This window comes from Bos indicus, chromosome 25, assembly GCF_029378745.1.
Source record: "Bos indicus isolate NIAB-ARS_2022 breed Sahiwal x Tharparkar chromosome 25, NIAB-ARS_B.indTharparkar_mat_pri_1.0, whole genome shotgun sequence".
Classification (NCBI taxonomy): domain Eukaryota; kingdom Metazoa; phylum Chordata; class Mammalia; order Artiodactyla; family Bovidae; genus Bos; species Bos indicus.
The window spans coordinates 1,754,527-1,780,542 of NC_091784.1; the positions used below are offsets into that span (position 1 = coordinate 1,754,527).

At 59.5% G+C, this 26,016-nt stretch overlaps 1 protein-coding gene across 6 annotated transcripts; it reads right to left on the reverse strand.

Annotated features, from left to right (window-relative positions):
• Nucleotides 1-217: 217 nt before the first annotated feature.
• LOC109578559 (lipase maturation factor 1) lies at nt 218-25,111 on the reverse strand. Of its 6 annotated transcripts, none has more exons than XM_070779380.1 (10): nt 24,936-25,072; nt 15,618-16,082; nt 14,543-14,608; nt 12,174-12,341; nt 9,886-10,063; nt 2,349-2,532; nt 1,750-1,906; nt 1,420-1,603; nt 750-862; nt 218-436 (listed from the first exon to the last, which is right to left on the reverse strand). In XM_070779380.1, the coding sequence occupies exons 3-10, from the start codon at nt 14,545-14,547 to the stop codon at nt 262-264; spliced, it is 1,164 nt and encodes a 387-aa protein (XP_070635481.1). In that variant the 5' UTR covers nt 14,548-14,608; nt 15,618-16,082; nt 24,936-25,072; the 3' UTR covers nt 218-261. The 6 variants fall into 6 exon arrangements, with proteins under 6 accessions (XP_070635481.1, XP_070635480.1, XP_070635482.1 ...); XM_070779379.1 differs by lacking the exon at nt 24,936-25,072 and adding an exon at nt 16,473-16,488; XM_070779381.1 differs by lacking the exon at nt 15,618-16,082 and having other exon boundaries at nt 1,750-1,903; nt 24,936-25,054.
• Between the last annotated feature and the right edge of the window lie 905 nt (nt 25,112-26,016).

A 26,016-nucleotide genomic window follows, 5' to 3' on the forward strand; every position in this document is an offset into this window, starting at 1 on the left:
GAGGCTATGCGGGCAGCACTGGGACGCCAGTGCCCGGGGCCTGCTGACTGGGAGCGCAGCCAGGGAGGGGGCCTCAGGACCCCCTGGTGAGCAGCGACGTGGGGCCCAGGCAGACGAGGAAGCGTGGACCCCATCCGGGCCAGCAGCCCCTCCTCTCTCTCCAGCCCTGCTTCCCACACGTCCTTGTGGACGGAGACCCCCACTCAGAGCAACCAGCCGCTGTCTTCCTGCTTTATTTCCTGCCACGAGCCCTGGCCGCCTCTACTCGGGCTCCGGGTACGGCCACTGCCGGGACGTGAAGTAGCCCCTCAGGTCCTGGCGGCTGAGCGGGGGGAAGTAGGGGCCGAGCCGCCTGCGGATCCACCACTTGCCCTCGGCCGCGTGCCTGCCCCCGGGGCGGCTGAACTTGTATCTGTAGTGCTCTCCTCGGACCCACCTGCAAGGCGAGGGCAGCGGGCAACCTCTACCCCTGGACGGCCCTGGGCACAGAGCTGGGCTGTGCCCGGCCAGGAGCAGCCAGAGGCCCAGCCCGTGATGGTGGGCAGCGGGGCTTGGGAGCAGAAGGGACAAGCTTCAGGGCCTGCGGACTGAGCCCGCGGTCCTCAGTGGGTATGTGGGGCCTCGGGACTGCTGTGTCCAGGCCTGGTTCTGGGCCAGGCCGGTCCCCAGGGCAGAGCTCTGCATTTAGGGGAGAAGCCCTGAGGGGCAGCCGAGGCTGCAGCGGGGCCTGTCTGGCAGGGGCATCTCACCTGGGGGGGTCCCGGCCCTCAAAGGGGTTGCGGGCCAGCAGGGACAGGGCCTGCGCATCGTTGGCCAGGAGCTTGCCCGCCAGGTGGATGATCCACTCGTTGTGCTCGTAGGTCTGGGGGTGAGGAGAGGACGGGACACTCGGGGTGCACACAGCTGAGAGCCCCCACGTGTGTGCGCCCCGCCCCTCCCTCCTGACGGCTGCCAGCCTTCAGGCTGCCGGCCTGGGGGCCCTGGCGCAGCACGCTTGGCAGTCAGCTCTCCTGGGTGGGCTTTCCTGGGGTCAGGACCCCGGGCTGTTGGTCCTTCCTGTTCTCGCCGCCTGCTTGCTCTCCTGGGCGCCTCCCCACTGTCCTGTCCTCGGAGACCTGGGTGGAGTGGGGCCAGGCCTGGCTTTGTCATTGGCAGGACCAGGGGTCCCAGACACGTGACTGAGCCTCCCAGAGGCTGTCGTCCTGGGCGGGGGTCACAGTCCTGCCGGTTTGCTCGGGTCTGAGCGAAGGTTCCGCGGATGCTGGCTGCCCCGCCGCTGGCCATGCCTGCCTTGTCTGCTCTGGGGGAAGCACTCTGAGAAGCCGACAGGGAGGCCCGGCCCTGGGCACCCACAGAGCCCCAGCACAGACTCCCTTACCTCATCCTGTGTCTGCGGGGCCTCCCCGCCGAGGGCCTCACCTGGAAAGCCGCGAACCACATGAGCCAGTCCAGGCGGTGGTGGTACGGCGAGATGAGGCAGGGGCGCCGCCGCGGGTCCCCAGGCTTGCACTTGAATTCGTAGTCCTCCCAGGCGGAGTCAGGCGCACTGGCGTTGGCGCTGGCTGTGCCCTGCAGGATGACCTCCGTGCGCTCCCTGGTGATGCTGGCAGGGACGGGGAGGGGCTGAGTCAGGGCTGAGCCTCCCCACCCTGACCCCCGACCCGAGCAGGCCACGGTAAGGCTGGGGATGCAGGCGGGGGCTGGCCGCATGTGCGCGTCTCCCCCGGGGTCTCAGTGGCCCTGAGGTACCTGCCAAAGGCTCCGTACGTGTTGACGATCCGGAGGGGGTTGAAGGAGCTGTTCATGACCTGCCGGGGGCTCAGCAAGTTGAGGACCACGGGGATGCTGAGCCAGGCTACCAGAATGCCCAGCGCCAGGTTGACCGTGCCCCGTGCCACGCTGCCTGCTGGGAGGGGGCACAATGGGTGGGCTGTGGCCCCCAGGCCTGGCCTCTCTGCGGCCCCTTGGGCCCACGGAGACCAAAAGAGGTACAGCTGGTCCCTTGGGGAGTCTGGGAAGGGCTCCCACCACTTGCAGCCCCTCCTCCCTAAGCCTAGGATACCTTCTAGGCTGATGAGGAAACACAGCCGCTCCTCTCAGCCCTCCTCCAGCCCCCAAGCTGTCCCAAGACCTGGGCTGGAGCACCTGAGGTCACTGTGCCGGGGACCAGGACACACCGTCCATACCACGCAGGCGAGTGACCCTGCCCAGGCGTGGAGACACTGCTCTATCTCCCAGGCCACTGGGGTGGGCATGGGGCTGGGTGCCATAGCCTCAGGGGTTGATTGGCACCAGACACGGAGACCACCTGGGCTCCCCAGCCACGCCCGCCTTCCAGCGTCACCCACCGCGTGTCCGCGGGGCGCTGGCCCCTCGGGTCTCCTCCTCCTGAATCTTCAGGACTTGGTCCTTGAGGCGGCCAGGCCCTGAGGGAAACAGGGCGCCCAGGGTGGCATCATCGAAGCAGGCGAGGCTGGGCACGATGGTCAGCCAGTTCAGGAAGCTCAGGTTCCCGCTGATGATGAGGACCACCTGCGGGGAGACAGGCTCCAGCCACTGCTCCTCACGAGCTGTGGTGACGCACGGGCCCGGGTCGCGCCCTTCCCGAAGCCTGTGCTGATCCCAGGTGCCCAGCCCCCTACCCCACCCAGGCCGCTTGCCCTGCCTCCCTCAGACTGGCCCAGGGATGCCCATGTCCCAAACGACCTCAGAGGTGGGCTCTGCCCTGCGCCTCTGGTGAGACCCCTCCTGCTGACCCTGAGTCTGGCCTTTGCCCCCGTGTGGAGGCTGCTGGGGTTCTCAGCTTCACAGCCGGGAAAGGACAAATCTGTGTCTGTGGCAGCTGTCACTGTGACCAGTGAGCAGCAGGCCCAGCGTGGCTTCGACAGCCAGCCCCGGGGCCCTGCAGCGCGTCCCTCCCTGGGACGGGGTCTGGATGGGGCTCCTGCTGCTCCCCTGGACCAGGACTGGGGAATGCGCTGGTGCCTGCGCCTGTGCCAGCCCGGCTTCCACCACGGAGTGACCAGGCACGAGGCCGGCCCTGGGCCCGAGTCTTCCCCGGGACAGGCAGCCTGCGGGGCAGGCCTGCACCTGGATGCGCCTTAGCTGGACCTGTCTTCGTGAACCTCCCAGTGCTATCTGCCGGGTGGCTGCCCGAGAGTCTGGTCACTGCCCGTCTTGAGAAGCCTCCATGGGCCCAGCTGGATCCGGCGAGTGTCCCTGTGAGCCTGGATGACCAGGGTCCAAGAAGCCCACACGTCCTCAGTCCCCGGGGCTTGGCCCTGAGCAGACAGCTTGTGAGAACTAAGGCCCCCCGCGTGCGGGACGGAAGGGGCGCCGCTCCCCGGCCCGTCCACGAGTGCTGCCGCCTGCGTCCGGGGGTGCCTCCCAGCCAGAAGCTCCACAGGGTCCCTTCTGGTGACCGCATGTCTGTCAGCCGTTCTAGAGACTCAAAGTGGCACATTCTACTTGATGCAGGCCTGGCTGTCAAGGGTGTGGCCGGGAGTGGGGTGGTCTTCACTCAAGGCAGAAGAGGCTGCAGGGTCATGCCCGCCCGTGTGCCCGGAAGGCACCTCTGAGCACAGGGCCCCAGGGCCCCAGGCCAACTGCACACAGAGCTTCTGGGTCCCTACAGGAGTGACAGACACAGGGGAGGAGGCTCCAGGTGACTCAGCAGGGGGCTGGCTGGAGGCCAGGGAGGGTGAGGGGAGCACCCGGACACCCCAGGGCCTCGCTGAGTGCAGGTCCTGGCAGAGACTTTCATTATTTGGTTTTCAAAGAGGTGACATTTTCCACTTTCAGGAAGTCCAAGTTACACTTTTAAAAAACTTTACAATTTTGCTTTTTGCGTCCCATCTAAGAAATCTTCATTCAGAGATACAAAGATCTAAAAATTTTCCAGGTCTGGCTATTATGTTTAGGTCTCGGATCTATTTCAAATTAGCTTTTTGGGGAAGGTGTGAGGTCACACTGGCTCTGCTTTGGTCCAGGCTCTGCCCCTGGGGGTGGTGGGGCTCAGACCTGCAAGGAAGCAGGGGCTCTGGAACGACGGGGGTCCCAGGTGTGGGCGGTCCATGCGGCGGTGTCTACAGGGAGACTGCCTCAAACACCACCTCAGAAAAGGGGAAACGACACCAGGAGCTGCAGGTCAGCAAGGTAGAAGGAAATGGGGATCAGTAGCACCAGCAAGTAAACAGACCCTCAGTGACAAGAGACCCTCAGTGACAGCAGACCCGCAGTGACCACAGCGCAGTCGCCATGGTGATGAGAAGAGTAAGGAGGACTTCATCAAGTTCAGCTGTCCAACCAGATGGTCACATTTCTGCAGAGCAGTCAGACCCGGACCAGCCAACAGCCCCCAAGTAGCAGAGTGGCCAAGTGCCCACCCAGGTCGTTTGCGTGCGTATCTGCCGCCCATGGGCTCCTCTGCTTCATGGGTCAGGGTTGAGTGGGGTGTTGAGGGAGGAGGTGAGACCACAGGCCCAGGCCGGAGCTGTGCGGCCAGGTGAGGCCCAGCTGATACCCACTCCTTGATTTATCGTTAAAGCTGCGTCTCCATCCTGGTGACCAGGGAGAACATGTGGTCACAGACACCAGCCTGACCCAGGTCTAGCGAGAAGCTGGGTTTTTGACCAGTCAGTTTCATGGACCATATGGGGTTTCACAGAGTGTCATGTGAGATGTGGAGTCACAGCTCTCCCTGGATTACTTTGGGATTTTTTGGCTGTGCTGCACAGAGGGGGAATCCTACTCCCCCAACTAGGGATCGAACCCGTGCCCGCTGCAGTGGAAGTGCGGAATCCGAACCACTGGCCCACCAGGGAGGTCTCTCCCTGCATTACTCTGGAAAGCTAGTTTTCCTGGTTCAGAGCCTAAAAATAATTTCTATGTTTCACTGTCTAGGATGTTAACAAACCCTGGTGCCCAAAGTGGCCCCACTTGCGCCTGCCCTAGTCTGGTGGTCTCTCCTGCAGCCACGCCCAGCCCCTTGAGGTCCCTGGGCCTCTGGTCTTGAGCTGGCAGGGCTGCTCGGGGCTGACGGGGCTTTGCCCTGGGGTTTGCTGAGACCGCAGGATCCTGAGGGTCTGGGCTGGGGTGCCAGCAGGCCCTCCACCACCACGGGGGCGGCAGGGGTCGTGCGGCCCGGGCCCAGCTCCCCCTGGGCAGACCTTGTCTCCAGACCATCAAGTCCTTAGATGCTCCACTGGTTCCTCTGTGTCAGCACGGACTTGGGGGGCTGTCCCTTCACCCCTCCTGACAGCCCCGCCAGCGCACTGTGCTTGCGGGTGGGCTGCTCAGCCGGATGGCCGCTCTCTCCGTGGTTCAGCTGTGCAGCATGGCCACTGGCACTGGAGACGGAGGTGGGGACACGCGGGGCCCGGGGCTGCCATCCGGTGCAGCTGTGGGGCCACGTGGGTGGCAAGCCCTCTGCTTACTGCCCAGTTCTTGGCTGAGACGGCCGCCAGAGCTGGGGAGAAACCCCTGGCGCACTGCAGCCTCCGTCGCGAAGACACCTCTGGGTCTGGCCCTGGGGGCCCTGCCCGTGTTCCACAGCCCTTGAGAAGGTGCGGGGAGCAGCCGGCCCCATCCATTGTCACACTGCCCTCGGGCCTAGTGACTGCTCGGGCCCCGCAGGCAGTGGATAGGCGGCGTGTGCTCAGAGCCGCAGGGCTCTGGGAGAAGCCACCAGTCCCACCACTCCAGCCACACTCAAACTGCCCCCGTCACGCTGCGGAGCAGGGCAGCTAGGGGTTTCCTGGAGCCACCCGCCCACGTTCACCCCAGGTGGCCCAAGGGCGGACCTCCCAGGTGTGGCTGGTGCAGCCTGCACCCTCACTGAGCCATAGCCTCGCCTTGCGGCCACATGGGCTCCCGAGACCCCAGAGGCGTCCAGAGAAACCGAGGCAGGATGCTGCTAGCCTGAAGGACCCCGAGGAGTGAGCATTATCTGCTCCTCTGCACCCTCGCATGTACACATGCAACGCTGAAACCCAGACAGGCGAGCAGCAGAAGGAATGATGCTCAGGGAGAATCGTGATCTGGGAGACCGAGTGGGGGCTGTCTGTGATGTGGCGCAGGCGCACGAGGCCCTTTGAGGGAGATGATGCAGCAGAGCCAACAGCTCCTAGACCGACTCCCGGACCAGAGCGGGCGGTGCTCTCGGGCCTGAGGAGGCCTGGGATGAGGGTGCCTGACAGTGTACTGGAGCGAGACCTCAGCCCACACGTGTTCTGGCCATTTCCCATTTCCGAGGATGAGTCAAAAGTAAAACAGTGTAAGCCTTTAGCCTGAAAAATGTTAAAAAATTAGAAGAAAGGAAAGAAAAGTGAGGAAGGCAGCCCAGGGAGGCAGGACACCTGCCAACTGAGCTTGGAGCCCTTCAGTGGTCTCCACTCAGCTCCAGGAATGAGAGGGAGGTGGGCAGCAGCAGGAACGTGAAGAAGGGTGATCAGGACGCAGGGTCCCTCCTGAGAGCTGAGCTGAGCATGACGCCTGGCAGTGTCAGGACCCGCCACCCCTACCACGGACGAGGATCGAGAGCAAGGCCCAGGGACACTGGCGTCGCCCCTGTTCCCCGCACACTTCCTCTGCCCTGCTGAGCCAAGTTTGCCAAGACCCCACCACCGCCGCCTCCACCCCAAGAGCAGGGCTGCACCTCAGGGCTGTCTGCTTTATGCTCAGAGGCCACACAAATGACTGCATTTGGAAAAACGAAGCATCTGAGATGCCGGGAGCTGGAGGGGCTGGCTCGCCACGTGGGCACACGGCAGGGGGCTCAGGAACCGAGAGCTGCAGTCCCGCCTCGGTTCCCTTGGCCACGGAGCTCGGAGGATGGGGCCTCCTCTGTGAGGCCGGGGTAAGTGCTTGACCCACCCAGGGCGTGTCCTCACTGACCTTACTCGGGTCTGGAAGACCCCTGAGTCCTGGGAACTCATGTGGAGAGACATTGTGTGTCCAGGAGGCTCACAAAGCGATTTGTAAGGGAATCAGCGGCTGTCAGGAGAGAATCCGCAACACTGGCGTCCAGCAGTGACTGAAAGGTAACAGCCTGGAAGTGCTGAGTAGCCTGAAGGCACAGGCAGAGAAAAAACCTGCCCGGGGCAGAGTCAGAAGCCAGAACGGGCTAAGAATGTGAAAACAGCTACTGTCAAAGATTAAGGGGCTTAAGACAGTCCTAAGTAAGAGAAATATGAAAATGCCAAAGAACTGGGCAGTAACTCGAGAGTTTAAAAAGTAACATATAAAACAATTCACTGGATAGGCTTTTGACAAAACTGACACTGTAGAAGAAGGAGTTGGTGAATCTGAGCCAGGACCACAGCCAAGCAGCCTGGCAGACTAGTGACCTAAACCCCGGGAGGGGAGGGGTGCAGAGGAACATGAAGAGACTTCTCAGTGATGAGAACTACATACAGATCACGGAAGCCTAGGAAATCTCAAAACAGGATAAACTCGAAGAAAGCCACACCCAAGGCACACTGAATCAACATGCTGAAAAACTGAAAAAGAAAAATCACAGAGGCTGCCAGAGGGGAGGAGTCATGGCCAGAGGGGTGGGGCTCAGGGCCCCCAGACTCCCCAGCAGAGACCCCAGAGGGCTGAAGGGAAGTCACTTGCCAGCAGCCTCTGCTAAGAAATGTTAGAAAACTACGGGACACAAAGGGAAAGTGGGCGAGCAGGACGCGCACGCCGGCAGGCAGGGGCCGGACACGGCAGCCTGTGGGCTGCTTAAATGAGGCAGTTGCGCAGCGTGGTCGCAGCTGCTGGAGTGACGGCTGCAAAGCTTTAACAGTGACTGCGAACTTGTGGTTGTGACGAGAAGACCCCACATGCCCAGCAGGGTTCCCTGGGGGCCTTTCTTCCCCTCATTTCTGTTCCAAGCCAGTTATTTCCCATTCGGGATGAGAGCCATCGGAGGGGCCCTGGGTGCCTCTGGACCCATGAGGGCCACGGCTCAGCATGGGCGCAAGGCTTCAGCTGGCGTGGCTCCCACAGCGATGACGCTGCACATGCCCCCCAGCTTTGGTCTGGGACCCCATCGTCTCACTGGCTGTAACCCAAGCCCTCCTGGAGAGACAGACACCAGGCCACCCCTGGGGGCCATAGTCTCTCCCAGCCGCTCATGGCAAACATGGCTGGTCTGACTGCAGCCGTTGGGGGCCAAGGAAGCACCACAGGGAGGGGTCGAGTGGCTCAGCACAGGTGGGCCTGGGACCCCTGGAGTCAGCTCAGACCCTGTGTTTTCTGAGGGGGGCTTCTCCATCTTTGAATGGCCCCACCAGTGTGAGCCCTGGCACTCCTAGCCAGAGCTGTGGGGGCCACAGGCCTGGGGCCATGCAGCCTTCCGAGGTCTGGGGCAGTGCGTCCACTCGGTGCCTTGGCCTTGCTGGCTCGGTCTTTGAGTTCTGTGTCCTGAGGAGGCTTTGCTGGTTGGCCTCAGCCTTCTGCCCAGTGACCTCGGTGTCCCGGCTGCAGACTCAGCTGTAGGAGTTACGGTATGGGCCCAGCGCCAGGGTGGTCCTTTCTTCTGACAGCTGTAGGAGGGCCAGGGCCACAAGCTGCCCCCACGACAGCCGGCGTCTGGCTAGCCTGCCCTGGGCGTGGTCCTCCGGCCACTGGCTCAGGCTCCCCAGCTTTGGAGCCCAGGAGATGACACTCCCTCATTGGCACGGCCACCTGAGTGGCTGTGACCGTCTGGATGTGGCAGGAGGGGCTCTTGTTGGGGGGGCGAGGCAGGGCCCCAGGTGCTGGTCCACAGGCCACAACCAAGAACGCCCTGGCCTGGCAAGTTCCGGCTGCATGAGGACTCGGCAGCCTAAGTCTGTGTGTGGCCCTAACGACCTCTGAGCAATGCCTAGCTTTCCCACCCCAGTCCTGCCTCAGTGGGTCCCCTGGGCCCAGAGACACCCCTCCCTGTCACTTCACTGTGTGCCCAGCTGGGGGGTCTGACCCAGAGAATGAGGTTCACCAGAGCGTTTGGGGATGGAGGCCTGTTTCTAACACGGCAGCGGGAGCCCCAAGGACTCAGGAGGCTGTCGTGGCACCCCTGTCCAGCACACACTGGCCATGACCCCGTGCCAGGGGCCAGTGGGAAGATGAACTGTGAGGTGTGACCTTGGGCCCAGGAGTTGCCCCTCAAGGAGGGGTGGGTGCTCGTGGGTGATATTCTGTGGCCAGAAGCCCCGGGCAGTTGCACTGTTACCCCAGCTGTGGAGAGGTCACTCAGGCTGGTGGGGGCAGCTCTCTGTGCCCAAAGCTGTAGTGATGTCCCCACAGCGATGTTCCTTGGGCTGTGGCTGATGTCATGGAGTTTAGAAAAAGCCGGACGTGGTGGGAGGTAGGGACGGGAGTCTGGGATGTGACTTTGCGTGGACCAGGAGCCATGGGCCTGGTTCACGTCGGGATAGGAGGTCCTGCTGGGCCCACAGCAAAAGCTGACCACTGGCCCTGCAGGGTCTCTCCTTGGCAGAGCATGGGGGTCCGAGGTCGAGGTGGTGCGCCTCCCCATGTAGACAACAGGCTGTCTCTGGAGAACTCGCAGAACCTTCCGGAACAGCTGTGCAAACTGAGCGTGGGAGGAGGTGCGAGTGCTCACATCCTCAGCCCTCTCCTGGGGAACAAACGGAAACAAACAGAGCCAGGGACCCTCGGGGTTGTGGGTGTGGAGACAGAGCAACATGCAAACCCACAGCACCCAGTGCCATGCCTGCAGAGGGCCGTGTTCCTGGGAGGCGGGCTTGCAGAGCCGGGGGCCATTCATCCTCTCTGCTCTGGAGAGCTGAGGCCTGGCCCCAGGAGGGCAACAGAGCAAGCCTCAGAGAAGAGCCGCAGCCTGGGCCTGTCCTGGGCACCATGTGGATGGGGGAATATGACGCTGGGACATACCTGGACCGAGGCTCCCAGGGCCTTGGAGGACGGAAGGCGAGTGCATGGCTGGCCTTTGAGAGTGACGTCCAGGGCCACAAGTTGGCCTGATCTTTCAGGGTCCAGCTCTGGCTCCTCTCTGCCCAGTGTCCGTGTGCCACACCGTCTACCACTGTCCACCCGGGCAGCAGACCCAGAGCTGGGTGGAGAACCAGCCATGTGGCCTGGGAGCCACCTACCCCTGAGCCCCCCAAGTCTGCATGGCCCCCACGGTGGAGGTGCCAGCACCCTGGCCCAGGACACACTCAGCCAGGCCAGTCCAGTTAGAGGGTCCTCATCCTAAAATGCCATGAGACATCACGTGCGCTGGGAACAAACAAAGGCATTTTGAGGCTTCTGGGTCAAATGTCAACATAAATACCTTCCCAAATCCTATTTTCAAGTAGCTAAACCCGTCTACCTGCACCAGTAACCCAAACTTCCTTCAATTATTTTTTTGTGACATGGCCATTTGCTTTTCCTTACCGCTTGCCAGAGCTGGGCTCAGATTTCTGGACAGAAACTAGTCAGTGAAGCCTGAGGGATGCCCGGAGGGCCCCTGCCACGTTTACAGCCCTGAGAGGGTTCCAGTGGTCCCAGGCTGGTGAAAGCAGCTGAAGCAGCAACTCATCAATGCCCCCACAGCCTCAAGAGCGATTCACGGTCACCCTGGTGACCATGCAGGCTGAGCAGACCCAGGTGCCCGTGGAGGCTGTGCTCCAGGCAGGTCCTCCGAGTTGCCTCGGGAGCAGGATCCATGTTCTCCATTGCCAGAGCAAAGGGGAGCCCGCAGTTGGGCATCCTGTGCCGGTGGAGGACCGTCCAGTGTGAGGCTGTGTCCGTGCTGCTGGACCTCAAGGGTGCTTGAGCCTTTGCCTGAGCTGAAGTGTGTGCACGGCAGGGACGTGGAGGAGCACCCCTGGGCTCCTGGGGGTGTCCCTCCTCAGAGGCTGTTGGGAGTAAGGGTCACCGGCCAGCCAGGGTTTTGCCCTAGAGTCAAGTCCAGAAGAAGCTGTGGTGCATCCAGACAGTGAAATATCAGTCAGCAGTAAGAGATGAGCTCTCTACCCACAGAAGGACACAAGCAACCTCAGCTGCACGTCACTAAGTAGAGATGCCAGTCTGTAAGGGCCAGTCTGTACTCTTAGCTCAGTTTTTCTGTAAATCTAACACTGTTCTTAAAAAGACGGTTGATTAAAAGCAAAGTAGAGCTTAAAATACTGGCAGCAAAAGCAGGTGGGTAGGGGAGACCATGACGGCACATTGAAGCCACAGGACCGTCATGGCGGCAAGGACAGGGATTCAGCATGTGCTCGCCTGAAACAGTATACTTGGTAATTAGGAGAGGGAAAATAACAGAATGAGAAAAACCTCAGAGGAGAGCTAAACAAGGGCAAAGAGAAAACAAAGCTTTGGAAATAAATGCACCTGCTGAAGTACAGGAACTTTTCATTGAACGAGCATGAGGCTGGTTGGAAAAGAATCTGCTCTGAGCATCATGAGTGACAACTCCCAAGAAAGGACACAAATCCAGACTGCAAAATAGGAGACTACCACACTTGTTCCTTGACCAGGACGTCTAAAAGCAGATAAAACGGACAAATTCCAAGGAAAATGTTTGCCATTAAAAAACCTACAGAAAACAGAGACCCTTAATGTTCAGCAGCCACGAAAGGTTGTCAGTGGCCACACAGACCCGGCTCCGCCCACCAGCCCCTGCCCCAGCCGAGTGGAGATGTCGGAGCAACAGTTCCGTCTTGTCTGCGAGGGTGAGAGTGAGACCCAGAGCAGAGCCAGACACGGCCAGTGTGGACGGAAAACCACTGAAGAACCTCACTGACAGTGCGAAAAACCCAGACAAAACGGTAGCAAGTGTACCCAGCAACGTGTTGGCATGTACGCAGCACGACTGAGTCTGATTCATTCTAGGAAGGTAACTGACTGTGGCTGCATTTTTGCTAAACCTCACCCACTCATGACTAAAAATACCCAAAACAAAAAACACAAAACTTCTAGTAAACAAGAAACGAGAGACTTGGTAGAAGCAGGCACAGTAAACAACCAACCGAGCCGCAGGCCCCTCCTGGTGTGGGCCCCTCCCCCGCTGGCACCACGGAGCCCACGTCGGGCAGCTCGACACGGGCCCCATGCCGAGGAGCGGGAAGATGGGGGCACGGTTCGCGGGGCGACGGGGGCCCTGCGGGTCCACCCCCACAGGTGCGGCAGACGGGATGTGGGAGCTCAGGTTCTCCGTGGGCGCGGCTGCTCACCTGGAACAGGACCTGCAGGGCCCCGTGGACGATGCACATCCGCCGTCCGAGGAAGATGAAAAAGGGCACCACCAGCTCCAGGAAGTGGTTGCTGAGGGTCTCGAAGCGGTGGAACCACCACGGGGAGCGGTGCAGGAAGTAGGCCACAGGGTTGGGCACCGGTTGTGTCTGTGGGCGAGGGAGGCCCTGAGCTGTGCCTGGAGGCCCCCGGGGACCCGCCCCCTGCACCCTACCGTGTGCGCCCCCTGGCGGCCCTGCCGGAGAGGCACCCCCTCCAGCAGCTCACGCGGCCGAGTTGGCACTCCTAGACTTCCCGTACTTCTGACGCCGACCCCTCAGGGACCCCCGAGGGCCCTGGTGACCAGGTGCTCAGAGACGGGGCAGGGGGCACTTGTGCTCACAGCGCTGAGCTGCTCGGGCGCTGGCAAACCCCCATGAAGGGATGGGGTGTGGGGAGGAGGCGGGATGGCGCGAGCTCACACGTGGAGTTCCTCTCCGAGGACATGCAGGCTGGGGGCGCAGGGTCCCGGCCCCATGTGTGTGTTCCTGGGAATGGCCTCCACATGTGTGCGGGGTGGGCGGGCGCGGCAGGTCCCCAAGGCCTGTGTGTTGACTCAGCCGTGGCGCCGGCGCCCAGGGCCCAGCTGACGGGCCCTGTCCTCCCTGCACATGCAGCCGTCCGCAGAGGGGCCAGCTGTGCCGATGCTGTGTGGGGCCGGGGCAGCCGCTGTGGACATCCAGCTGTCTGTGAAGGGCACGGTGCCGGGCGGGACACCAGGCTTCTGCGGCCCCAGACCCAGTGGACCCACAGCCCCACCGACTCGGAGTGCGCCTCTCCGTGTCTGTGCACAGCGGGTCTGACAAGGGCACTGGGGTCTGCTGTGCACTCCCCCTCCGGGGCCCTGTGTCCTTTGCACACACACAGCCCACACGTGCACGCATATAGACAGCATGGCTGCCATCAGCCATCAGAGGAAGTGAGTGTCGGTCAGTCGTGTCCAACTCTTTGCAACCACATGGTCTATATGTCCATGGGATTCTCCAGGCCAGAATACTGGAGTGGGCAGCCTTTCCCTTCTCCAGGGGATCTTCCCCAGGGATTGAACCCAGGTCTCCCGCATTGCAGAGGGAAGGGCTGGGCCAAAGGTAAACGGTACTCATGGTGGTAACTCCCCCTGGACACGGCTTAGAGCCCAGCGAAAGGAAGCACTCTCCTACAGCTGCCAACCATGCGGCCCGTGCACCCTGGCCCTGGGTGTGGCTGCGGCCTGACCCTCTCCCTCCCCGCCATGGGTATGATTCCTCGCGGATTAGCTGTGGACGCTGAGGCGCCTGGTGTGCGGTGGGCACATGGAGATGCCAGTCAAAGTGCGCAGGCCCAGGTGCCTGGAGGGTGTAGTGTCCCGCTGGACACAGGGAGGTGGGGGCTCCAAGTGCGACGCCCCAGGGAAGGGCCACCAACCCCCCTTGGGAGAATGTCTTCCTGCTAACTTCTCAATTGGACATGATTTCCATCTTACAGAGAAGTCGTTGTTTAGTTGCTCAGTCATGTCCAACTCTGTGACCCCATGGACTGTGGCCTGCCAGGCTCCTCTGTCCATGGGATTTCCCAGGCAAGAATACTGGAGTGGATTGCCATTTTCTCCTCCAGGGGATCTTCCCGACCCAGGGATTAAACCTGCATCTCCTGCATTGGCAGGCGGATTCTTTACTGCTCAGCCACCAGGGAAGCCCAGAGAAGTTGCAAGAACAGTAAAGGAACCTGGATGCCCAGCTTCCCAGGTGTCCCTCTTCTTCCAGCCCCTTCCTCCTCGGGTAGTTTTCTGTGCCTCCTAACACTGAGCTGTGATGACCTTGTCTGGGTCTCGTAGGAGCACAGTGGCCATGACGCTCTTCTGCTTGTTGCCGATGACGTCCTGGTCATGAGAGCAGCCGGGGCCTGGGACCCGCCAGCTCCTGCCTCTCTAGCCCCCTTTCTGGGCACCAGGACCCTGACTCTGGGACCCCCAGCTCCTGCCTCTAGCCCCCCGTCTGGGCCCCGGAACCCCAACTCTGGGACCCCCCACCCCCTCGAAGGGAGCAGGCCGAAGCCGCCCTGGGGAAGGAAGACATCCCGCCTGACAGGTGGTGCCCAGACCGGGTGAGAACGACAGGGCTGGTTTGAGGAGCTCAGGCAAAGAGGGCTGAGCCGACGCCAGGAGAAGGTTGTTCTGAGGCCAGATGCCCTCGGGTGAATCACGGAAAGGCCCCAGCATGAGCCTGAGTGTGGTCAGCAGGAGCAGGAACAGGGATTTGGAGGGCCCGTCCTGAGGGGATGGTGGGCTCAGCCTGCACCCACGCCCCCACCCACCCCTGGCCGCCCTGCTCACCTCATAGTGGAAGTCCATGCAGGTGAGGTCCCGCCAGCACCGGTCCCCTCGGATCTTGATCAGGCCCTGCAAGGATGGAGAGGACCGTGAGCCACCCCTGGACAGACATGCAGGGGTGACGCAGAAGGGCAACTGCAAACAGTGTTCCTGGAGGGAACATTCAGCGTCTCAGGAGTAACAGCAAATGCAGGAAAAAGAAACACTCTCCATTTTACAACGTCAGTTCCTCCTGTGTTTCTTTAAAACCCAGCTTTTAGACTCTGAGCATCATCACAGTAATGCAACTGTGAGGTTTTAGAAAAGGCAAATTCATAAAGCACGAGAACACAACCTGACTTAGAAATGCCAAGATGGGGGAGGGACGATGTCCCACTGGGCCTCAGAGAGAGTATCCACCCGCCGCTGACACGATGGGAAACAGCACATGGGAGACCCCAGCACTCAGGCACAGCATGAGGGAGACCTCGGGCTCAGGGACTCCTCTGCTACCCAGTCCACTGGGCAACCCGCTGCAGAGAGGGGCTCCTATGGGTGAGCTTCCCGGCAGCTCTGCCAGTCTCCCCGCCAGGCAGTGGCCAGCATGCTGCTCTTCAGTGGCCATGAGGGCAGTCAGCTCCCGTGCCTGCCACACATCCTGTTCACCTGCCCTTGGGAATCTCAGCTCCACCTGACCCCCACGTAGTCAGAAGCCATCTGTCCCCTGGCAGGAGTGAGGCTGTTGCTTGACACAGAGGTTCACCCTGATGTCTGTCTCAATGGACAGCTGCCCTGGAAGGTGAGAACCGCGTCACAAAGACAGCAGCCTGTATGGGAAGGACTCTGGGACGGTTGAGGGCTCTGAGCCAAGAGTAGACAGTGTGAGTTGCCCCACCTGTGGTGGCCAGCAAGGCGGGATGCCTGCCCAGGAGATGAGACGTGCCCCACTCCGGCCTGGCTGGGAGCAAGGAGCCCACAGGACGGGCCGAGGACACAGCCAGCTCCTGGCCTGGGCCCCTGTGGGAGGCAGGGATGCCGTGGCACCCAGAACAGACACAAGAAACAGTGGAGCCCTGTGGCAGCCACACTGGCCAAGTACCTGTGTCCTGGCCGAGCTCACAGGCCAGGTGTGAGTCTGCCGTGGGGCCCAGCAGCAAGTTCATACGTGTGTCCCATGGAGGCCGCAATACCCAACTGTCCTGGGCACCATCCTCCCTGGTGGCTGTCCAGCAGTGCCCCCGGGGGTCTGGGCGCCTCGCAGTCAGGTGGAACCACGCCCGAGGACCTGCTTGCCATGTCTGCAGACTCTCGAGACAGGTCACTCTGGGGGCGGGGTTGAGGCTCTGGAAAGGGGGTTTGCTGAGATCACGGACGCGCTGAGGAAACAGCTCCCAGCATGGACACCCCAGACTCGGCTGCATCTGCATAGAAGCAGCGCTGCAGACCCCAGCATCCTGTTGGCCGAACGCCCCGCTGGCTCCTGAGGACAACGTGCCAGTTCACACGACGCTCCCCGTGAGCACGGCTCCGCTCCCTACATCCCCCGGAACCCGAGAGTGGCACTCTTTGGAGATTCACGCCAGGCAGAGAAGAAAAAAAACAAAATAATTAAAATGTCATTCAAATTCTAAGCTGATATGAGACACTTAAAAATCTGAAATGTTCTTCTGGGAGCAGAGGATAATTATATTCCTCCCATCTATTGATTTCTCTCTACAATGCAGATGTCAGATTTTCCACGGATTTTTTTTTTCTTCCAGAGTAAGTGTCAAAGGAACAAAGCCTTCTTTGAGTCTTTTTCAGCCCAAAATTAATTCCAAAAAAATGGCACAGACAGGCCAGTAAGACACCAAGTGACCTGCAGCTGTCCGCCCAGCCCCTGCTCTCCTTGGGGAAAGGGCAAGTGCCAGGACCTGGGAACATTCTGGGGTGGCTGAGGGGGCCCAGGCCTCACCTCGTGGGCAGCGGGCGGGGACAGTGCCCAGGGGACGCAGAGGGGCTTCTCTCTGAAGCTCACAGGTCCCAGAACTCGCTTCTGAAAATCTCCCCCTTGGAAATGGGAGAAAGAAGGTCTTTGGCCACAGAAAGAGCATCGCTTGCTTGATGCTACATCAGCCCCACACCTAACTGGGTGAGGGGCTCCCAGGCCTGTGGCAGGGGGAGGGGTGACGGCCTCAGGTTCCGAGCCAGCACCAGCTCCCTCGCCAGCGCCCCAGTGTTGCACGTGCCCTGCACCCCGTTCTCCCCTCAGAGTCTGCTCCAGGAACCCCACTGTTCATCTGTAAGCACAGGCGGCCGCCTTCTGCCTGCTCCTCCCACAAGTGGACACAGCACATCTGCAGGTGCAGGAAGGGGGCCGGCTCTCCCTGGAGCAGGCCTGCTGGTTGGGGATGTGTCCACAGCTGTGGGCATGCGGGCTGGGGTGCCTCAGTTCTGATTGAATCTGGCAGCGCCCTGCATCTTCTCTGGCTGCGGAGCTGACCCACGGGACCCCATGTGCTCTGTGAGAGGTGGGGGAGCCCTGTGTCCCGTCTCCTGATGACGCAGCATTTGAGGGTCACGGCTCAGCGCTCAGACCTCACCTGAGTGCACATGGGTCTGCTCGGGGTCTCAGGACTGAACAGTCCACATCTGAAGGGGTCCCAGCCAATCCGGGGCCACCACGGGCCCCTTCTCTCCAGGATGGGGCAGTGTCTGCTTTCAGAATCCCAGGTGGGGTCAAACAGAAACCTGCCCTCTGAGCTCACCAAGGCAGCACGCAGGTGAGGGGCACTGCATCGGCTGTGGGGGACCCTCTGGGCTGAACGTGAAGGGAGGGAGGGAAACTGGATAATGCTGGTGGGGGGCTCATCATGCCCCCTCCCCAAACCCCGGAAGCCTGTGAAAATTGCCCAGATGACCTCTGCCAGGGACAGACCTGCCAGAGCTGCGGAGCGGGTAGGGGGGACGGTCCAGGGCCCCCCACCACTGCAGGTCCAGGCACCGCTGTCCTGCTGTGGCTGGTCAGAGACGAGGGACGGGGAGGGGAGCTGCTGTGAGGGGGTGCAGCTGGGTAGAGGTCAGAGCCCTTGGACAGTGCTCCTCAGGGTCCCAGGATGCCTCCCAGGAGCCGGGGTGACAGACTGCAGGCTCCACAAGGAAGTGGCCGGGATGCCTACTTGATTTGTTCTTGGGGGGCGTGATGTATTGCATCCCCGTGTTTCTTTTATCACGTTAATAAGATTTTTACTGCAGGGACTAACTTCGGGAGAGGACGCTCTTCCTACTGAGCATCTGATCTTCTTTGTTGAAACGGCACTCAAAGCTCATTTTCTCCTTCTACACAGACACCCAGTGATTTTGGCACTGTTTGCAAAATTGAGTTTCCTTTTCCCTTGACCTGACTTGGTACCTTGGCTCAAAGTCAGTTGACAGCAGAGGTGGGTCTCTCTCCAGACTCTCCTCTCCTCCACGGATGTATTTTTGTAGTTTAGATCAACCTCATACTTCAGCTTTAAATTAACCTTAAGAATCAGGAAGTGTGAGTCCTCCAACTTTGTTATTTTTCAAGATTCTCTTTATGTGAATTTTAGAATTGACATGTCTTTCCCTCAAAAAAGCCCACTGGGCTTTTTTGATAGAAATCACCCTGAATGTACATATACATCCAGGTGAAAAAGACATCTTGACAATACTGAGTCTTCTGCCCCATGAGTGGGGGACACCTGTTTGCTTACGTAGGTCTTACGTTCATATCAGCAATATTTTGCAGTTTTAATGCATGTCTTCTACATCCTTAATCAGATTTATTATGAGGCATTGGAGTTTTCAAGCAATGGCCCATAGTATTTTCAGAATTTTATTTTCAAATGACTTCTTTATAGTATATGATGGACCATTCATTTTTCACATTGACTGTATCCTGCAACCTTGCTAAATTAATGTATTCACTTCGGTAGCTGCTTTTTAAGATTCCCGGGGTTTTGTATAATCACATCTGTGAATGTTTCACTTCCTTTTTTGGAATCTTTGTGCCTTTATTTCTTTTTCCTGTCTTATTGCACTGGGATTTCAACACAGTGTTGGAGAGCAGCACCAGAAACAGGCAGCAGGCCTGTCTAATCATGCGTGGATGCTCTCCCTCATCACGGCGCAGGAGCCCCCCCGAGATGACCTTGCGTGGGCTCCTCGGTGTGCTCTGTGCTGAGACGGACAAACAGCTCTTCAGCTTCATTCTGCTGCTGTACTGAAGTGTGTTTCTGAGGTAAGCCACACCTCTCATGGCCGGGCTCGATCTGCCGGTGTTTTGCTTGGAGTCCCTGTGTCTCTGCTCGTGAGGGATGCTGGTTGGTTTTCCTTCTGCGCTGGCCTCCTCGGGTTCTGCTGGTCACGTGAAAGGACCTGGGGAACGGCCCCGCCTCCGCTGTTCTCCCGGGTGTGTGTAGGACTGCCCTTACTTCCTCTTTAGATGTTTGATGTCACTGCTGAAGCCATCTGTGCCTACACATTCTTTCTGGAATGGTTTTTTACATTTTGTTACAAATCCAATTTATTTACCAGATAGGAAGCCCTTTCGATTTCCTCTTTCCTTCTGTCTCAGTTTTGGTGAGCTACATTTGTGAAGGAATTTGTCCATTTCATCTGTGTTGTCAAATTTACTTGCCCAAAACTTTCATGATAGTCCGGGTGACTTTATGGCTGAGTCTCAGACAAAACCGCCTTTATCTGAAGAAAGTGTTTTCTCGTGGGCCTTCAATCACGGCTTGCCCTGCTGCATCCTGGCCTCTGCACAGTGGGTTCTGGGGGTGTCTCTTTCTCCAATTTAGATGCAGTTTTGTGTGTTAACCAGACAGGTGTGGTCTGCACACCAAGAGCTGGGGATCCCAGGGTGTGTGTGCAGGTGTGAGGCTGGAGCTGTGGGCGGTAACCAGGCCCAGGCTGTCCTCCGCAGCCTGCAGGCATGCGGGTTGCCCGGTGCAGACAGAAAAGCGCAGCCTCGTGCTGCCCCTGGGGGGCCCGGAGGCTTGTCCTCCTGCCCCGATTCTCCGCGGTCTCCTTTCATGCTGTGACCTCTCCATTTACGTCAGGTAAAAACCACCTGCGTCAGGGACTTCCCTGCTGTCCGGTGGTTACGGCTCGGTGCTTTCACTTCTGGGCCCCGGTTCAGTCCTTGGTCAGGGAACTAAGATCCTGTAAGCTGTGTGGCATGGTCAAAGAAACCCCAAAACAAAACAACAAAAAACACCACCAGCTCCGGCGACAGCAAAGATGCAATTCTCGGTGAAAACTGCTGACTTTAGCGGTGATGTTGCTTAGTGAGAATTTAGGGTCCTAAGTTCTTAAGTCTTAAAATGTGAAGCAATAATAAAAACAACGTGGTACCTGGGGAAAGGTAGTGAAAGGCGTTGGAAGAACTGTAGAGAGAACACGCAGGAGAAGAAAAGCCACACGAACAACCTAGTTAAGCGGTGCAGGCCGACAGGCCCCCGCCCACACCTGGCAGCCGGATGGTCTCCCCACCCTCTCCCAACATCCACCAGCAGGGCGCCCCCACTGACGTCCAGCAGCAGACAGGTTCCTACGGCCCTTGCTCTGGCGACACTGCGTCTTCTGGGTGCCGTCCTCGTGGGCCCTGGACGTCTCTGCGAGGCAGCCCCTGCCCCAAGGCAGGTTCCTACAGGAAGAAGGCCCGCGGCCCCCACCTGTGGTGACGCCCCTGCCCCCCGGCTGCTATGGGGACAGTTTGGGGCCGTCATGTCACCTCCACGTCTGTGGAAACGAAAAAGAAGATGAGAACCCGCGAAGCACAGGCCAGGCCTGCAGTCTGTGCGGGAGACAGGCGGGAAGCGGCGGCACCTGGCGGGGCTGCCGGTCAGTCTTTCCAGGGCTTGAAGGATGTGGCGTCACCTGCTGCTCCACCCAGGAAAGCCCGGCCCTGGGGTGTGTGGGGCTCTGCTCTGTGGGGCTGACGGGCACCCAGCGCGGGGACGGCTGTGTGCACACCCGCCTGTGCTCAAGCCTGCCCAGACCGCTCCCTCTGCTGAATGACCCGTCGTCAGTGGGGGCTGCGTCCTTCCCAGGCTGCACACAGAGGCTCTGCCCGCTGTGTTGAGTGCGCCCCCAGCCTGTGGCTCGCCGTTTCTCAGTGGTGTCTTTTGAAGAGCTCAAGATTTTAATTGTCCAGTTAACCCATGTCTTTTCGTTAACAGTTAGTGGTTTCTGTGCTGTGAGCAGGCTTCACCTCTCCCAGGACTGCAGATGTTCTACATTATCTGCGAGAGGTGTCTTGGTTTTATGTGTTTGTCCACCTCAAACCGCCTGTTGTGGGAGGTGTGGTGGGGCGGGGGTTCGTGCACCCAATGGACACCCAGCACCTCTTGTGGAAGCTCCTTTCTGTCGTAGCCGACTTGGCTCGCTGCCTTGTCCAAATGTCACCTGACGCTGACGTCAGTGTGGCGCCGTCTGCACGCACTGACCCGCCCGTCGCTGCAGCCTCGCCTGACGTCAGTGTGGCGCCGTCTGCACGCGCTGACCCGCCCGTCGCTGCAGCCTCGCCTGACGTCAGTGTGGCGCCGTCTGCACGCGCTGACCCGCCCGTCGCTGCAGCCTCACCTGACGTCAGTGTGGCGCCGTCTGCACGCGCTGACCCGCCCGTCGCTGCAGCCTCGCCTGACGTCAGTGTGGCGCCGTCTGCACGCGCTGACCCGCCCGTCACTGCAGCCTCGCCTGACGTCAGTGTGGCGCCGTCTGCACGCGCTGACCCGCCCGTCGCTGCAGCCTTGCTGGCGCCTCCCTGGCACCTCGAGAGCCACGGTCCCTGGAGCATCCGGGACCCATAAGTAGCATGAAGCCAACTGCTTTACTCCCACTCAGGACTCGGTCCTGGGCATTTCCGTGCTCACCAAACAATCAGTTCACCGATTTTGAAAAAAAACTCTTCTAGGATTATGTTGGGGCTGCATGAAATCTATCGACCAGTATGGGGACAACTGACTGCTGGCCACGAACAAGGAAGACCTCCTTGCCCAGGGCTCCTCTAGGCACCGTCTAGGGGTTTTCAGGGCCCAAGTGTCACACTTCTGTGAGTACTTCCTAAGTATTTTATGGTTGTTAGGGTTTATCTGCGGAGATAAAGGCAATGGCACCCCACTCCAGTACTCTTGCCTGGAAAATCCCATGGACGGAGGAGCCTGGTGGGCTGCAGTCCATGGGGTCGCTAAGAGTCGGACACAACTGAGCGACTTCACTTTCATTTTTCACTTTCATGCATTGGAGAAGGAAATGGCAACCCACTCCAGTGTTCTTGCCTGGAGAATCCCAGGGACGGGGGAGCCTGGTGGGCTGCCGTCTCTGGGGTCGCACAAGAGTCGGACACGACTGAAGCGACTTAGGAGCAGCAGCAGCAGCAGCAGCAGGGTTTATCTGTAACTTTGTTTTCTGACAGTTTTTGCTAGCAGGTGGAAACACTGGCCACATCCTGCATGTGGGTCAGCTTCACTCCCTAATTCTGCAGCCCATGTGATCATCCATGTGTGGGATGAACACAGATGATTTCACTTCCTCCTTCCAGTCCTCAGGGCTTTCATCACTTTTTCTTTCTTTAAAGACAAGCTAAGATCTTCAACACACTGCCGAGTAGCCATGAGGAGAGTGGCCAGCACTGCCCTGTTCCCAAGCTTATAGGAAAAAACATTCAGTCTTTCACCATTTAGTCTGATGTCAGCTGTAGGCAGTTTGTATATTATCTTTTATCAGGTTGAAGACATTTCCTTCTATTTCCAGTTTGCTAAGAACTTTTTTGTTAATTGTGAATAAGTGTTTAACACTGTCTAACGCGTTTTCTACATCGTATGAGACAAATATGTCATCTGATCTCTTTCTTCCTTATGTCTGGCAACGTGGTGAATTACCTCGGACTGCAAGGAGATCCAACCAGTCCATCCTAAAGGAAATCAGTCCTGAATATTCATTGGAAGGAGTGATGCTAAAGCTGAAACTCCAATACTTTGGCCACCTGATGTGAAGAACTGACTCATTTGAAAAGACTCTGATGCTGGGCAAGATTGAAGCCAGGAGAAGGGGATGACAGAGGATGAGATGGTTGGATGGTATCACTGACTCAATAGACATGAGTTTGAGTAAACTCCGGGAGTTGGTGATGGACAGGGAGGCCTGGCGTGCTGCAGTCCATGGGGTCAAAAAGAGTCAGACATGACTGAGCGACTGAACTGAACTGAATTCACGTACCACCAGCCTTGCATCCTGGGAAACCGTGTGGACCTGAACCCTCCAAGTACTCTGGACCACCTGCTGACCGTTCCTTGAGAGTTTCTGTTGTGCTCTTGAGGAACACTGCTCTGGAACCTCCCTGTCTGAAATATCATTGTCCACTGGCCTCAGGAGTACGCTGGGAAGGGTTCCCTCTCGTGTTCTCTGAATGAGTGTGTGTGGGTTTGTATTGATTCTTCCTTAAACATTTGACTGGACTCGTCAGTGGAGTGGTCTGGGGCTTTCGGTGGGAGGTGTTCACTGACTCAGTTCACACGACAGCTCAGCCCCGCGGGCCCTCTCGTGTCGGTGCTGCACACCCACCTCTGGGTCCTCTCAGTGCCCACTGCCCACGCACGAAGCTGTCATGCTACTTCTCTTTAACGTTGTATTTTGAAGAAAACCTTAGACTTCAGGAGAGCTGTAAAGATGGCACGGAGACCCTGCACACGTGTCCCTGCTGCTTCAGCCCCGTCCGGCTCTCAGCAGCCTCCCACGGACGCCCTGGCTGACGGCTCCTCAGGCTGTAACGCACGGTGTGACATGGATCCTCGAGATGCTGGCAAAGACCATCCAGGACGACCTGCCGGGCTGGTCCCGGGGGCGTAAGGCACCAGGTCTGCCCAGCTCCCACGGACAGACCCCTGCTGCTGCCCCTCCTTTTCATCAAGCCAGCCCTGTCGCTCTGCTTTCCTACAAAGCACGGCGAATAATATCCAGTGTACAGATAGAATCAAGTAATTACAACTTCTACTGCACCTGATAATCTTTTATCCAGCTGGTGCTCACTGTCAATCAAAACTCCAAAAAAGGTGGTTTACAACATGCTAATGATTCACCGCCTCTGAGGCGTCGTGGGAGTTTGCTCAGCAGCGAGCTGTGCTCAGCAGCCCGACGGCTCCACCACCCTGGGCTCTGCACCCGCTTGGCTGGGCTCCACCCTGGCCCTTGGCTTCAGTGCCACACACGAGGCTGCCATCATAGGAGATCCTGACATAGGCCTTTGAAACACTGCGTACGTTTTCATGCTTTTTAAAGCCAGCTGAGAGAGAAGCCAGAGTCGAGCCCTAGGTGGGCAAGGAACTGCTAAGACAGATTTGAAGCTAAGAATGCCTTTGCGCTGTCAGGACAGCTCGTGGTCTCCTGTTTCATCAGAGGGACCCGTGAGCCATGCCCACTCCAGTTACGTGTGAATGAGGGAAGCACTGCACTCACCCTGGCGCCTGCACACACAGTCACCCGATGCAGGGTCTCCCAGTGCCGCAGCCACTCCTATCTGATTGGGTCAGGAGCCCGCGCCACCCCTCTGACCGCTCCCTACGGAGCTCATCCCCGGCACCTGGTGTCGGGGCTTGGGCAGTGTGCGGAGCTGAGAGCATGGCGCCTCGTCCTGGGGGCACGCTGTCCTGCTGGAGGACCGACGCTCACTGCGGCCTGCAGGAACGAGGGTGTCGGACACTGTGCTGCAGGGACGCGGCCCCCCTGGTGTAAGACACCCTCGAGTAAACGGAACACGGGTGAGGAGGGGCATAGAGTCCCGCCGAGTCACAGTGGCTGCTGACGCCTGAAGAACTGCGGCTCTGAGGGGGCCGGCAAGGCTGGGGCAGGGACGCGCCCGCCACATGGGCCCTACTCCCTGCAGGCGCGTGGTTGCCCACGAGGAACAGCTTAGAGCAGATAGACGCCAGCCCGTCTGCACGGTGTGACTCTAGCGGAACAAGCAGGGCAGAGGTGGGAGGCACCGACCACAGAGCTGCGCGGCCTCTGCCTGGTGAGTCCCCTCACTCCTAGTTTAAGCTTCTGGAAGCTCGCAGGTGTAGCTAAAACTGAGATGTGCTCTTCTGCCGGCCGCGTAGTGGGCAGGGGCCTGGTCCGAGGGCTGGGAGGAGCGTGCGGCAGGAAGGGGGACGCTGAGCATGCGGCCTTCGGGAGCGACACCGGTCACACAGGCAGGTTGGGAGGAGAGACAGGAGGCCTCCCTGGGGTGGGGTCGGACACTCCGCACACCCTAGGAGGGCAGGGGGCAGGGGTGACAGGGGCCTCCCTGAGTGTCGTTTGTCCCCCGGGCCTCGGGGGAGTCACGGGCTCAGAAACAGGTCCATGGACCTCAGGGAAGTGGCAGGAGGGCATGTCCCGCCCCCGGACGTTAACGGATAAAGGTTGTACTCACCGCTCCAAGCATGATTCTGAAAATCAGCCACCGGAAGCCCCACATGACGACCCAGGACGTGGGGGTGCCCCTGGGCAGCGCAGACAGTGTCCAGAGAGGGCACAGGAAGATCCCCAGGAAGCCCGTCTCCAGGAGCTGGGACTCCCACCCTGAGGAACAGACAGCGCGTGAGCAGCAGCTTCCTGGGGCACCCGCGGCAGAGCCCAGGCAGGATGGCCCTGGGAGGTGCTGAGCGCAGAGCAGACCGTGATCCCGGCTGCCCCAGGGAGGGGGAGCCGGTTGGGAGTGGGGGATGCAGGTCCAGGCCCTGCGTGGCTCAGCCCGGTCCCACCGGGTGGGGGCTGGTCGCTCTTCCCGCCGGGAGCCCGTGTGAGGGACACAGGTGTGGGCAGCACACCCAAGTGCTCAGTGTTTGTGAACATCTTCCTCAAAACCCAGACAAACCTGAATGAATTCTGAACCCCGTCTGCGCTGCTCGCTCTGAGACGCACTGAGTGTTCAGAGGAGAAATGCACAGATACGCGACGCCAACGAGTACAGCACCAGCCAAGGCAGGTGGAGCTGGTGGGTTTGTGGGTTTTCCCTGCACAACTGCTTGAAACTCGGCAGCTTGAAATTTTTCCTAGTAAAATATGGAGGCAGAAATCCCACTGACTCTCATTCGCTTTGTCTGAAACTCAGTTCTCCTCTTGTAAAGAAGCGGGCGAGTTTGCTTTTTAGCGGCACCTGGGAGCGGCAGTGTGGGCGTCGGGGTGGCCCCGCCCGCCTCGGCTGAGCCTTCTGGGCTGTGGGCTCTGAGGACAGCAGTGCACCCCACGCAGTCTGGAGGTGATTCCAGAAGCAGAAGAAGCCTGGATGGTGCCGGGGAGGCATGCTGTTAGGAGGGAGCTGAGCAAGGTGGGCCCCAGAGCCCCAAGGGGGCTCTGTGATCAGGAGAGGAAAGCGGAGCCCAGGGTGACTGGCCAAGGGGAGAGGGGCCCGCTGGCCCCCCAGGTGCTGCAGCCAGGACAGCAGGAAGGGCCTTCCCCGTGTAGAACCTCGAGGGTCCGCACACCGGAGCCACCCACTTCACGTCCAGGCC

Excerpts from the sequence above, each read along its gene's own strand:
- LOC109578559 (XM_070779380.1), bottom strand. Across the intron at positions 10,064-12,173 it reads CCCTGCAGGTCCTGTTCCAG|CTCTGGGTCTGCTGCCCGGG; the intron begins GTGAGCAGCCGC and ends TTCTCCACCCAG. Across the intron at positions 437-749 it reads GAGGGCCGGGACCCCCCCAG|GTGGGTCCGAGGAGAGCACT; the intron begins GTGAGATGCCCC and ends CTCGCCTTGCAG.